Source organism: Ascidiella aspersa, chromosome 6, assembly GCF_963924565.1.
Source record: "Ascidiella aspersa chromosome 6, kaAscAspe10.2, whole genome shotgun sequence".
In the NCBI taxonomy this organism is placed as follows: Eukaryota; Metazoa; Chordata; class Ascidiacea; order Phlebobranchia; family Ascidiidae; genus Ascidiella; species Ascidiella aspersa.
This window is the reverse complement of record NC_139452.1, coordinates 22,495,278-22,509,457: the sequence shown is the minus strand read 5'-3', so window position 1 is coordinate 22,509,457 and position 14,180 is coordinate 22,495,278. Positions and strand designations below refer to the sequence as shown.

General features: G+C 34.4%; 1 protein-coding gene across 1 annotated transcript; it reads left to right on the top strand.

The window, feature by feature from the left end:
* The first annotated feature begins 1,491 nt into the window (after positions 1 to 1,491).
* Positions 1,492 to 11,589, top strand: LOC146140816 (protein-tyrosine sulfotransferase 2-like). The gene is made up of 7 exons (XM_083391296.1): positions 1,492 to 1,693; positions 1,919 to 2,079; positions 3,107 to 3,262; positions 3,324 to 3,446; positions 4,049 to 4,258; positions 5,674 to 5,863; positions 9,783 to 11,589. The coding sequence occupies exons 1-7, from the start codon at positions 1,511 to 1,513 to the stop codon at positions 9,807 to 9,809; spliced, it is 1,050 nt and encodes a 349-aa protein (XP_083247422.1). The 5' UTR covers positions 1,492 to 1,510; the 3' UTR covers positions 9,810 to 11,589.
* Positions 11,590 to 14,180: the final 2,591 nt, after the last annotated feature.

Below are 14,180 nucleotides of genomic sequence, written 5' to 3'. Positions count from 1 at the left end.
GTGCGGGTTAGCATTTGGGTTCAGGTGCGAGTTAGAGTTTGGGTGGTTCAAGTATAACTATTAATATATTTATTGGGCGCTCGTCTAGAATCCTACCACAACGAACATTATTTGGGTTAGGGTGTCGGTTAGCGTTTGGGTTTGGGTGAGTCCAGTAATAGTGTTAAACAATATTACTTGACCTACCCACACCCAAACACTAACCGACACCCTAACCCACATATTATGCATTGCTTAATATTTATTTCAACGTTGTGGTAGGATTCTAGACCAGCGCCATTTATTGTCCCATATGTTTCTTTATTTCAATTTCATTTATTAAACGTACTGTAAAAAAATTGGTAGAATTTTAAACCAGCGTCCAGAAAAAGGCGCTCTTTCACTATTGTACGTAAAAATTAATAAAAAAAAAAACTTTCTTCAAATGCCGCATACCGCAACGCATATTATTTGGGTTAGGGTGCGGGTTAGCGTTTGGTTGAGGGTGGGTTAAGTGTTATTAATAATAAACATAATATAACTTGACCCACCCTTACCCAAACGCTATCCCGCACCCTAACCCAAACAATATGCGTTATGGTATGCGTTATTATTATTATTTTTTTTGGATAACTTTTCACGTACAATAGTGAAAGAGCACCCAGAAAAATTGTATATCTGTACTGTGTACAACCTTTCAAATCCTCTAAAAACTTTAAAATTTCCTGTGTTTTAAAATTTATTTTACTATCATGATATTGCACGATGCCAAGAATAAAAAAGGCTTTGCAAAATTTTACATTACAAGATGCGTTTGGACATAGATGTTCTTCACATTGCAAACCCTGATTATTGTGTTGGTAGAGATGTTAATTCAAGTAAAATATACATGGCTGTAATAAAGTTTGAACTGCAAAAATTTGCGTGGTTGTAATCACAATGTTTCTAAAATTTGCATGGCTCAAAGTGAACTACTATACTTAAAATTATAAGCGCAATGGAAGTTGCGTTTAAGTAAATTAATTTTTCTAAGTTTTTCTTTGAAAGTAATTGTACACCTAAATCAGTATATTGCACAGTTTTATATTGAAAGAGGGTTAAATTGTGGTAGGATTTACTGCTTAAGGTGTGCAAAAAATGTATTCGCACACCGGCACAACTTTACTGCTGCACTTGAGATCTTGGCCTAAGGTGCTATGAAATGCAGACTGGGTTCTTACAACCTTTTATATATAATTTAAAACCTTACAACCAAAATATAAAAGGTCTCATCATTGCAGTAAACTACATTTAAACAAGGAAAATTAAGTAAATACATATTACATATTAATCTTTTAAGCTGTTTGGGTAAATTACTTATGTGCAAATATTTAAAGTCAATTATTTAAGACAAGTCATTTGTTCCCCAGACCGAAGTCATTTAATAACAGTGGTTTAGTGCACATCTCAGACATAGTATATCTACATTTTTTATTTTAACCTTATAAATACTTATTTATGAATTTCAGCTTGCTAACTTGTAACTTGTAGGATGAATTATAGAACAAGAAGCTTTAAATCTAAATTTGGAACAGTTACCTGGCTTATATTTTGGTTGGTATCGTTGTATTTTACCTATTTATATTCAAGCAAAAACTCTGCGTTAAAAAAGGACTTGACCAATCTCAAGGCAGAACATCCGATTCAATCCAATGATCAAAGACTTCATAGAAAGGTGATTAATCATAGCTTTGTTTGGTCATAACCTATCGAATTGCATTTGGAGGTAAATTAACCTATTATTTGTTTAGGAGATAAAAACTAATATGATTGTGATGAAATTAAGCAGCGTTTGGTAAAATTAAGGGCCCTAAGCCAGACTAAATCTCATAAATGAATGCAAACTGCTAAACCACTTGATAGTCTATGTTTAATTGTGAATATTTATACAACTTTTTAGACAACCTATGACAAAAATTCGCCATTGATTTTTATTGGTGGCATGCCAAGAAGTGGAACAACTCTAATGCGCGCAATGTTAGATGCACATCCTATTGTGAGATGCGGTCAAGAAACAAGAATAATTCCAAGGATGTTGGGAATGAGGGCCAACTGGTTAAAGTATTTACCCTTTTTTTTAATGGTTGAACTACAAAATGCAATGGTTTGAACTACAAAATGGTTGAACTACAAAATGCAAAGTCCCATAAAAATATATAAGTTTTAAATGTTTGAGTACATTTTCTAACTTGCAACAATAAATGAATGTATCGCAATGTATCCCGAATTTGAACAAAAAACAAAAAAAAAATTATATCGGATTTTAATGTTGGAGTACATTTCCTTAGTTGCAATAATAGGTTTGCAAATGTTTCCTACATTTTGAAATTAAAATATATATATATATATCTGTTTTGAATGTTTAAGTACATTTTCACTGTCCAAATGAGAGGCTAAAACAGATTTTTTTGTAACTTTTCAAAAAAGGTTGGTGTTCTATACTCTTAATTTGATACTCTGTATGACTAGAATGATTATTGTTTTAATAGAAAAACAACATTTTTTTTTTAAATTTAAATGTTATGTCAAAATACTTCAAGACAAAATCGTTTACAAAATGCACAAAACTGGTTTACAAAATTACTAAAATATGTAGTAAACTTTTTGAAATTGTTTCAGTTTAAAATTTCATCAAAATTTAGTTTTCAATTGCATCAAACAATATTTTAACTATTTTATATTTTCATTTCATATACAGTAGAGTATATGTGAGCCGGCAGAACAAAAACATGCAGGTCTGGTTTGTCGCATTAGGTTCAACTTAAACTTTGTGTTTGCTTTAGATAGTTGTACATCTCTGATTTGAACAAATCAATTGAAATGTATTTGTAGTGTCTTTTTTGGTTGTGATAAGCAATCATCCCATTTTTTTACATTTTTATAGTCGTCATTTTTTTTGTGTCAAGACTATAAATTACACATTTTCTAAAGTTCATACAACCATGCGATGTTTAAACCAAAGTATTCCTCAGAGGTCAATTTTTTTACAAAATGCTTCAAGGTAAAAATTTAAAAAAATTCTCACGTTTAGGTAAAAAAATAACCACTCTACATATATGACAAATATTTTCTTTATTTTTTCCAAAAGATCGCCAAAGGAACGATTACGCTTGGAAGAAGCAGGTGTTTCCAGAGAGGTTATAAATGGGGCAGTTACCCAGTTCATACTGGAAGTCATCATTAACCACGGCAGAGCAGCAGAGCGTTTGTGCAATAAAGACCCATTCACACTAAAATCTATAAAGTATGCCAATGAAATACTTTTTCTTTCATATTTACTCAGTATAAATTTACACTTTTCGCAGATACCTTAAAGAAATTTTTCCTAATGCCAAGTTTATTCTAATGTTGAGAGATGGAAGGGCTACTGCCCATTCCATAATATCACGTCAAGTAACCATCTCCGGTTTCGACATTACAAGTTACAGGTAGATACATGATCAAGTTGGAGTGCTGTAATCTTATTGAACGACTTTATGTGACCTAAACAAAGCCACTTTACATTGTTTTGTTAACCATTGAACCAAGATTTTAGTTTGCCGTTAAGCTTCCAAAATACCTAACTTTCCAAGTCTGTCTTTTCAATAATCTTGTTTACAATTTGCGTTTGCGTGACTGTGTGCATGGTTGGTAGTAAAAAGTGTGGTGAATGCAACAATGAGTTAACCCTAGGCTGTTTGCCCACACAGGAAATGATGCTCGCCAGTGCACTATATTTCATTAAGTAAAGAATTTTCTTACTTTTAATGATAAATATCTTGCTGTGTAAAAATTTTTTAGATTTACCCGCTGACTTTTTTGTAGTAACACTATTTTAATTAATGGTATTACCAATTACCATATTAATTAATGGTTTGGTATCACAATATAAATTAATGATTTTTTTTTTGAAAGTTATTAGAAAACTTTTTTAGGTGAACTTCAAAGAAGCGTACCCAATATCTAGCAGCTGCCAAAAATTAAATAATTGTGCATATTTTAAAAGCATGTGAGTACTATGCACCTGTAATCTCCCTAATGCTATTTTTAGAGATGTGTTGACAAAGTGGAATAGAGCAATTGAGGCAATGTTCGTTCAGTGCAAGGAAGTGGGTCCACTGGTTTGTATGCCCGTTCACTATGAACAGTTGGTGTTGCAGCCCATTAAATCGATGCATCAGATTCTCGCCTTCCTTGATATAACATGGAATGAGGGCGTGCTGAATCATGAAAAGCACATTTCCAACATTTCCTTATCAAAGTTAGTAATATCGTTTGTGTGCAATGTTTTACTTTATTTCAAACAGTTCACAACAGTGGTTCTCAACTTTTTTAGCTTGCAGTACTATAAAAATATGTAAATGTCCTAAAATTATCAATTTTGTAATGGATAGTGCATGTTTAAGTCTGAAATGTTCGCGTATGTGTCTATTTATAACACTTATTTTTCAAAATTACAAGAACTTTCACGCCACCACTTAACAATCTCTTGAGGCACACTTGTGTTCCACTGTGTTTATTTATATGCTTTTTAAAGTTTTTTGTCCAATCGATTGCCACATAGTCGCACATGACAATCTATTGAGGCACACTTGTGTTGCACTGTACCAAGTTTGACAATCACTGGTCCACAATGACTAGCAACAAAACTAAGCTGACTTAATAAAGATAAACTCTGTCAATATCGATATAGCGTTATGCTTTAGTGAACCGGCGTCCTTTTTGGTATTGAGCATTTAATTTAAAAAGATTAAGTATGTGCCAATAGAACACAAATAGGCAGTTTATATTTGCTGTCTGGCAAAATGTTGCCAAATTTGACTCCCAATTAATGGCTGTGTAACTTGTTCGTTTTGATATACGGATTTTATCGCTTATATTTATTTTGAAAAAAAAAAAACATTTTAACTGGCAATATGGTAATTGATTATTGAAAACTTAAACATATTTATATCTTGGGCCTAGCTGTTTAAACTTTATTATTTAAATTTAAAAAACATATGCCGGTTTTCCAATTTTTATTGAATAGTTTTTTTTTCCAAATTCGTTGCTACCTGTTCGAATTGATTCCAATCGATTTAATTATTATGCGTTGTATCCGCAATGTTTCTTTCACGTCACAGTGAAAATTGGTTTTCCTAATAAGTGTCTCCATCAACAACCTATAATTTCCTCAATTTTATACGGTTTCGCTACTTCTGCGGGCTTTCCTTCTAAAGTTGTGATTCAAACGTTTTTTCACGTGCTGAGATTGTGTCAAACAGCGGGGTTTGGAATTTGCACTTCATTTCATTCGCTGTATGCTGGCTCTTACTTTCACAGCGGGACGACTTTACCCAATGGGCTGCTTGGATAACTGTTCTAGAAATACCCTCCTGGATCGATATAAAATTCTAAGCTAACGAAATGTCTCGGAATTGCAACTAATAAACGACAGCTAACAATATTATTATCATAATGCTGAATAAATAAAATACAAAGAACGTGGTACAATTAACGCCATAATTTGCTATCTAACTAGTGACTATTGTGAAAAAAGTTACTTTGACTAACGACTTTTAAAAGCCAGGCTCCTTTACTACCAAGCAGATTGCCAATTCTGGCGGATTTACTTACGGTTTATTTCGTTTTATTTGGTTTAAACCTGTATAACGTACACGTTTTGCAATATTACAGCGTGGAAAAATCGACCGATCAGGTCCAGCGTGCCCTGTATTTGGACGCCCTGACTAGTTGGTTTGGCAGTATTCCCGACGATGTGGTTCGCGACATGCCAAACATAGCTCCCATGTTGCAGCAGCTGGGATACGATCCAACCGATCAAAAACCAAAATACGGAGAACCCGACGCGTGGGTATTGAATAAGGTCAGTGTTCCACTTCGTTTAAAAATTGTCCAGCAGACTTGTGATATGATTGTGGGAGATTTACCCAAAGTGATCAGTACATAAAAATATAATTTATAAACAGAAGTTCTTTTAGGTATTTTTTTAAAGCCCTATAGATCAGTGGTTCTTAACCCTTTTCCTATCTCGTCACCTTTGGTAACTGCCCTGTGCCTTGCGCCCCCTCAGATCAGATAGTAAATAATTATCACAAATGCAATTTGGTATGATTAAATATCAGTAAGGCAATCGTGAAAATACTAGCACTAATATCTAAATCGCGAGTTTTGTGAGACATTTCGCATTCGGTGCATAACAAGTTGCTTCCGAAGAAACCACGTAACAATTTCGTCGGTTTATCTAAAAATAAATTTTACGACATTGTTTAATTAAAGATAGACCGAACAGGTCGTAAGAAGTAGCAAATAAAGTTCCCAATCCAAGAGCTATTAAAAATTAATAGACAAAAAAGCTCGCACATCGCAAAATTATAAACCATTTCTTAAATTATTCAACTACACATGTGCAATTTTGGTTTAAACTAAAGCATAGGTAATGAACAATATACGTTACATGGAACCAATAAAATCACTTAAAAAAGTTAAAGGGGCGCCCGCATTCCCGGTTTCGGACGACTGCCCTAAATTTAACCGAAAAAAACTCTTCTTCACCCACTCTGGAGTCCGGAGATGGCGGCGCTCTTTTTTGATGAGAAACCTCTAAAAAATAAATATAATAAAAATAAACTTAAAACATCCCCCAAAATCAGTTTATAATTATGCATTTTAAACCTTTTCTCCAATCGATTACATAGTCGCTTGTGACTTTGGTCTCTGGGGTTTGATTACAGTAGTGTTAAACAATCGGTCTATTAAAGGTAGCCACGTGTAGTGTAGAATCAGCATGAGTCGGGATTGTCAGCAACAAGTATCTTATGTTTCTCATTATTTAAAAAAACATTTAGACTAGACGTGTTAATTACATAAAATTGACTTTATTGACCAAAAAATGTCAAATTGGCCCAACGATAAAAAATACCTTTTTATTGACTTTGCAAATTAGGATTTTAGAACTTTCATATTCTGGCCAGAAATCTTACTTGAAGCCACACTGCAATTCCTCACTCTAAAAAACTTGACTGATTACCTTTACTGGCCCTTGTGTTATATTTAAATATGTTTATAAGTCGTGTTATATTTTAATCCCTGAAACAGCATGTGTAAAGACGTATCTAACTTTTAATTTATCATCACGGCTTCTTCACTTTCGAAGTTCTTATAACTTACAAATTTTAACTTTTACTTTTCGTCCTACGTTAATCGAGACGGGAACATTCCTTTTTTAAAGTGATTTATGGACGAAACAAGCGGAGTCTAGTAAAAAGACTGAAATTAATTATCGTCAGAAATACAGTCTGTTAAAAAAAAACAAATATAACTACTAGTTCAATCGAAATAAGGCCTGAATCGGAATAAGATATAAAATGCAGAATGAGATCTTAACAACGCTTTTCTCAACCCTGAACAAGGGCAAACATTCAGTTGTCAAACAGCGCGCCCAAACGTCGTTACCAAAACAGCCGTTGTCAGACTGGCGTCGCCCAAACGACACATACCGCCTCTCTATGGTTTCAAATGTTATTTAAGCCAATTAGATCGCATTCCAATAAGTCAAAGTGTTTAAAACTAAATTTTGTCTTAGTCATTACTTTGTATTTGCTCTTTGCTTTGTCGATGGGATTTGTATAAATAAGGTTAGTAGGTTAGTTTCTGGGAACTTGAGCGAACCCACGTCGAATAAGCGTTGTTGTAACAGATCGTGTTGGGTACTTGTAGGCTGTGGTAAGGACGCTTTGGTGCCGCCCTGGCGTGAACACCCCACTCTGCCTTCGTCTGTAAACATGCGTACAAGAATACCGCGACAGGAATATGCTGCAGATGTTATGCCACGCGCGTCATTTAATGAACGGGCGGCTAAAATTATAGCGACGCCTCTTGTTTTTATTGAAATTTTAAACCCTGTGTGACGCAACAATATCTAGGGTCATGAGATAAGTACCAGCATGCCTGCAGGGATTTCCGAAGACCAGGGGTCCAGGGGTGTTTACTTTAACTAAAGTGTCAATTTTGTGTTCATAACTAAATCGCCCGCCCTGGGTTGGTCTTGAATTTAAATTTACACTCTGTTTTCCAATAACTTAATCTGTATTTTCTCTTTCGATGAGCATAAATACATAGTGCTCGTACGACCAGCCTTGATTGCACACCAGACTATTGAATGCGTAGGACTTTTTACCACGTGCGAAAGGCTTGTTTAATTCTGTAAATGCGAAGCGTGTATCGTTAGCGATTTATGCAATAATTGACCTTCAATCAGTGGCGTTTAACTCAATTTGTCGCAAGTTTAGTCCAGCCGGTCTGACAACAACAACAACAACAACAACTACAACTAATTTTTGCTTTTAGCACTCGCCAGGCTGAACAAATTGTACTCGAATGGCGAGAGGACAGGTACAATCTCAACCCTACTGCCTATAATAAAGTTAACATAGGCTTTACTTACCACGTTTTTTAATAGGAACCGAAAAGACGTTTCGATTTTTATATTTTTTTACTTCATTGTGGAAATTTTCATGATAGATTAAAGTTGTGATTTGTTTTCAACATCTTATTTTCAAATAAACTTTAGATAATTTTTAATGTGTGTCAGAAAACCATTTGTGCATTTATATTATTAAATTTTAGGAACGTAGATTTGTTAATTTTAGGGACGCAGATTTGTTATTTAGGGACACCGATTGTTGAGTCGACATGCAAATTATGGTTCAATTTTTGTGTTTTGTAAATACCCTGCGCTAGACACCTCAGGCCAAGACGAAAAATGGTTAAAAGGAAAAAAAAAAACTTTATTAAATCAAAATTAAAAACCTTACCTTAGTGACGCAATCTTGTAACTAAAAGGGAAAGATTGTTTAGCGTAGCGAGGAAATTAGTCGCTTTTATTTTAACCGAGACTACGGAGTCGAGACTCGGGACTCTTCCTAACAGCTATAAAATGATTAAAACAAAACTATACACTGGATATCTCAGTTAACAGTTTGGTTGGAATACAGGAAGCTATACTCGTCAACAAAACTTCTACGACACAAAAAATCGAACTGATTTTTAAAATGTTTACTTTATTCAATCTTTATTCTGTATAATCTATAGAAATACACTGAATTTGTGTCTATGTTCTTCTGGTCTACTACGATGATTTAAGGCGGTGGTTACTAAACTACGTCAATTATGAAGGCCCACGGCATAATTTTTGATAAAATTTTGAACGTTGTGACAATTTATTAAGGCTTACTATAGTTTTTATTGTATAGTTATTTACATTTACTTCGTTTAACGACAAAATCAAGTTAAAACATTTTATATCCGGTCCGCTATGGGCCAGCCTTAGAATTGTCCCGACCTTTTATAAACACGTAGTCTGCCAGTGGTACACAAGTGTAAAGAAAGGTTTCATTTTGCGATGTAAGCCATTAACATAAAAACCTTGAGACAAAGCTGAGTATTTATAGCTATGTTTAGAAATTTAGATGGAAAACCTTGTATTAAGGTGTTAATGTGTTTCATTTGAAAAATCACTTTAAAATTAATGCTATGCTTAATGGTGTGAGAGGGGTGTACTATTGTCAGCAAACTTTTATGTGACGGATAGTGCCCTCTCACCCTGTTGCAGTTCTATATCTATATTAGTACACCCAGTTAAATTTTCGTTATCCCCTAAAACAATTAGAACAACCTTTAATGTGAACGAAACTCAACCGTGCATAAGCTAGCTTGGGTAAACACACCCTCATTCCCTATCCTACATTAAGTTTTTAACTGCATTTGAACGTTGTGTTTTACAGACCCGGCAATCTTCAATCGGTTCGTGAAGTAGGATTAAAACACTTCCAATCAGTTGCGTATTATTCTCTTGAGTTGATTTTCCGTATCAGCGTTTCACTTTTTGTGGTGGCGAAGGCTAACTTCATACTTTGGGTGAAGAGTGGTTTGGCATTACTGTCATTCAAATATCATCTTCTTAGACTTAGAAAGAAGGTCATTCGAAGGGTGTCTCACTCTCAAGAGTGTTCAAACCGACACAGTTGTAGTTTATTTATCACTTGTTTTTCATCTACTAAGTGCATCCCTTCAGTTTATCGCTCATATGTTTGCCATTTTCGATCCTTTATTTACTGCTTTATTTTCTAATCAAACTTTGTCTGATTCACAGACAAAGTAAATCCGATCACATTCAGTTTTCCCAAGCGAACTTTATTTGCCTTATGGAGCATTGTCGAAATCAAAATTCACTTTATGGTGCGAAAAAACGCCTTATGTTTAGTGCTGGCTTTCACGATATCCATTTTTGCGTCAATAAGCAATTTTTAACCATTGTTTTTTAATTTATTCCTGTGGATTCCAATTAATCTTTATGTATCGTTGTTCAGGTTTAAATGTATAAGTAAATACACAAAGTTTCTAAGTTTATACATGGTAAGCCGTTAGCCATCGTTTGTTAAAAGATTCATCTGTTTATTTTATTTTTAAGATCCGATTCTAGAAACTTACTGAAAAACAAATTGATCGATATTTAGCAGGTATGCCATTAAGTTATTTGCGAGTTTCTGTATTTTTCTCAATGGTATATGGCTACATACTTATTCGGTATATCCAACACCAATTTTTGTAGTTATCCTTTTTAACTGTTCTTATTTTAGTGCCATGATATTCACCTAACAGCCCTTGAATTCTGTTATGATGGTAAAACTCATACTCAAAAACAATTACGACAAATCGTTTTACGCCTCGACCATGGTAATGTTTGAATGTTTTTGGCAGAATGCCACAAACTTGTCTTATGTTCGATAAAATTTTACGTGCTATAAATGGACAAAATACCCAACACTTCTATATATAAATATCGGGGAAAGACGATTTTCTTATGCTGCATTTAACAGCGACTTTTGTCCCGTAGCAAGTCGGGCATCAAATTATATTCGACAGTATTATTCCAGGACATCTTCCGCTATCCCCTGCTGAAGTTCCTCAATTGTGTCTTGCGTTAAATACGTTCAACCGTCGTTCGGGAAAACTTCTTCTCTGTTTTCCTTTTGAACGTTTTGGTTTTAAACTTATTTTTGCGCACTTACGTTTTCCAAATACAAGTCGTTATGAATGCCTTGTACTTTGTTTTAACGCAAGGGGAAAGTTACCACGGGGTTGGTGTATATTGCAAAACCTCTAAATGTGTTTGTTGTAAATTAAATCGTTACACACGTTCTGTCTGGCTCGCAACGAATAAATAAATAATTTATAGCGCGACAATTAAAAGCGGATTTAAGCTACCCGCCTAATAGGCTACACTTAGTCTTGATTTAACCGTTGTTTATATGGCCGTGAAGAAAATCCTTTTCGCCGTATTATTTTTACAACAATTGCAACAATGTTTTTCGAAGGGATATTTAAAATAGCTTTAGCCTACCGCTTGTTACTATACTTTTACTCGTTTGGAATCGGAAATACCTGTTATATAGTTATTTATTTCCGTCCGCTCTTGTATAATTAATTTCGGTATGCATTTTTAGTTTTATACGAATGGTTGCTACGTTGATAAACAAAATAGTTATGACCGTAATCAATACTATCAAGGGTACATGTTATCAAATATAATTTTAGGCTGTCAAGTTGTTAAGTTAATTTCTTTTTTCAGAATTTGCAACCTTAAAGTATTTCTTTGCTATATATTTTTTTTAATTCGTGTTTATAAAAACACTCTATGTAAAAAGCGTAAATAGGTCAATAAACAAACTGACAGTGTTGTAAGTCATTTTGAAATTACTTAAATACCAGTGAAGTCATTTGTAAAATAACTGCCAAATCAAGTTCATTTGAATAAATAACTAATCCAGTCAAAATTAAAGCGAGGCAATTCCAAGACAGCAAGTCCATGTCATAAAAAGTAAACGTTAAATTGGTAAAGTTTTCCGATTATTATAATAACTATAAACTACAAATAACAAAAACTCGACGTGCAGCAAGCAAATTGTCTTATGTGCAAAAATTCGGATAAATACCCAAATTTTACAAAAACAATTGCTTAACGAAAACACTTCATTTCAACCCTTTTGCCTAAACGACTTAAGTCAAGTCATTTGAAAACAGTGAATTAAGTAATTACAACACTGCAAACTGGAATGCTGTACATCAGTGCCTCCCAACGAGTGTTTCCCTTTAATTATGATACGCAAAAAAACAATTGCGCAGTCACTCCAGACAATTTGCGCACAAAAATGAGATTTTTGCGTATTTACTTCATTACCAAGTTATAACCAAAAGATCTTTCAGTTTTTGACACAAGATTTCTTATGTTTTCTTATTAGGCTATGCATTTACCAAAGTCTCTTGTGACGGTAATACATGTCTCTGGTGTAAAATTACTTCAGTTTTCTGGTCAGTTTGGGATTGTTTTCGATAACGCACGATCGCACTCCTAAATGATATTTTTATTACACGATTTATCTGTAGGCTACTGAGGCTGGCGAAATGTGTCATTATAGACATTTACGAAAAGAAATTAACCTATGGGTAATGACTCTTATTAATTGAATAAGATCTTATTCGTTTTGTTAAAATTATTTCGGGCAACGTGCATTTTCTTTTAACCAACGTGTCACCCCTAATTCTAATTTAAAATCTTTCCTAAAAACGTATTCTTAGCTAAAGGGCGCATTTTTAACTGGATGCACTTTTGACCAAGTAACTCAGTAGTAGGCCTATACGTATAATCGTATATGCACATTAGTGCAAGTTATCAGCGAAACCTACTTAAGAAAAGCGGGGCATGTTTATATCGTACGCGAAGCAAGATAATCACTTAGTTTCAGATCTTAGTGATTAAGTACACAAGTCCCTAATATGCTTATGTTATTGAGTAGGCTATAGGCTATACTAGTCCTCATTATTACGTTACGGCTTTGTGTATTTTCCGTCTGTACCTATGTACGCACGCGTAAATTATTTCATCAGAATAATATTTAGCAAAGTAAACTACTAATAATTTGTGACGGCATCTATCAAATTTTCTCCCCCAAAACAACAAACATTAATCTGCCCCAGGCCCATGCTAACTCAGCCGTAAAATAATATTGCTCACTAAAAAATATATTTGCTTAGTAGAAAACATTCTTAGATGAATACTGCTTCCAACCTATTTGTTGTGCCAAACTATTTTCCAGCTTTCAAAACGTAGACTCTGCTTAACATGCACCAATGTTGGCGCACAACCTTCGGCCGTTGACAACAACTTGTGCGGCACCCGATCCGTTAGAAATCAGTGCATTTCTAAGCAAAAAGGTCTACGACAATCAGGGCATCCAATGGCAGAAAAGTCTAGACTTTTAGACCTTGAGGTCCTGGCAATGCACTGATTTGGACCTTTAGGTAAACTCCCGGCGAAGATAAATTGAAAATATTCATTAAAAGTTCAGAAAAGATAACAAAAAATATGAGATAGGATTAATAACACTTGACCCACCTAAACCCTAACGCTAACCCGAATCCTAACCCAAATAATGTGCGTTATTTCAATAATTCTTTAAATTCTGGGGGAAAAAGCCCAAACTCGGATGGTTTCTCGTCCATTGTATTTAAGATTTTTACGTCACAAATTGAGGTATTGGGGCCTGAAGCGTTATAATTATTAAATTATCGCACATTATTTGGGTTAGGGCGCTGGTTAGCGTTTGGGTTTGGTGGGGTCAAGTATTGTTAAACTTAATCTTCTTATGCACATTTGTTAATGCAAATTAGTGCATTGTCCAAGACCTCAAAGTCTAAAAGTCGGACTTTTTGATCCTTTGAATGCACTGATTGTCGTAGACCTTTTTGCTTAGAACTGCACTGATTTCTGACGGATGGGGTGTGTGAGGACATTGCACATGTTTAAAAAACATAATCGTTGGCAACATGGCGGCCGTGTGTAAATACAAACTTTTTGGACTTCAGCTATTTTCGGAAGTACTTTCGAATATTGCGAGAAATAACACCATATTAGTCTAATTTATAGAAGTGGACTTCATGAAACACATACAGTACAACACTGGTGCTTTATAGAGTAAATAATAACACAGCGCAACATAGAGTATGCACAGCGCGTTTAGGTTGAGTAGATTTATTTGAAACGCGAAAATAAATTTTACTTAGATTTACCTTTCTATACGTTTAGATTTGGGAGGGGACATCTTGGGTTTAAATTGATGCGA

Bases quoted from the DNA above. Each gene is read 5' to 3' on its own strand.
- LOC146140816 (XM_083391296.1), top strand. From the start codon at position 1,511: ATGAATTATAGAACAAGAAGCTTTAAATCTAAATTTGGAACAGTTACC. The intron at 2,080-3,106 runs GTATTTACCCTT...TTTTTCCAAAAG, and splicing joins ATGAGGGCCAACTGGTTAAA to ATCGCCAAAGGAACGATTAC. The intron at 4,259-5,673 runs GTTAGTAATATC...GCAATATTACAG, and splicing joins TCCAACATTTCCTTATCAAA to CGTGGAAAAATCGACCGATC.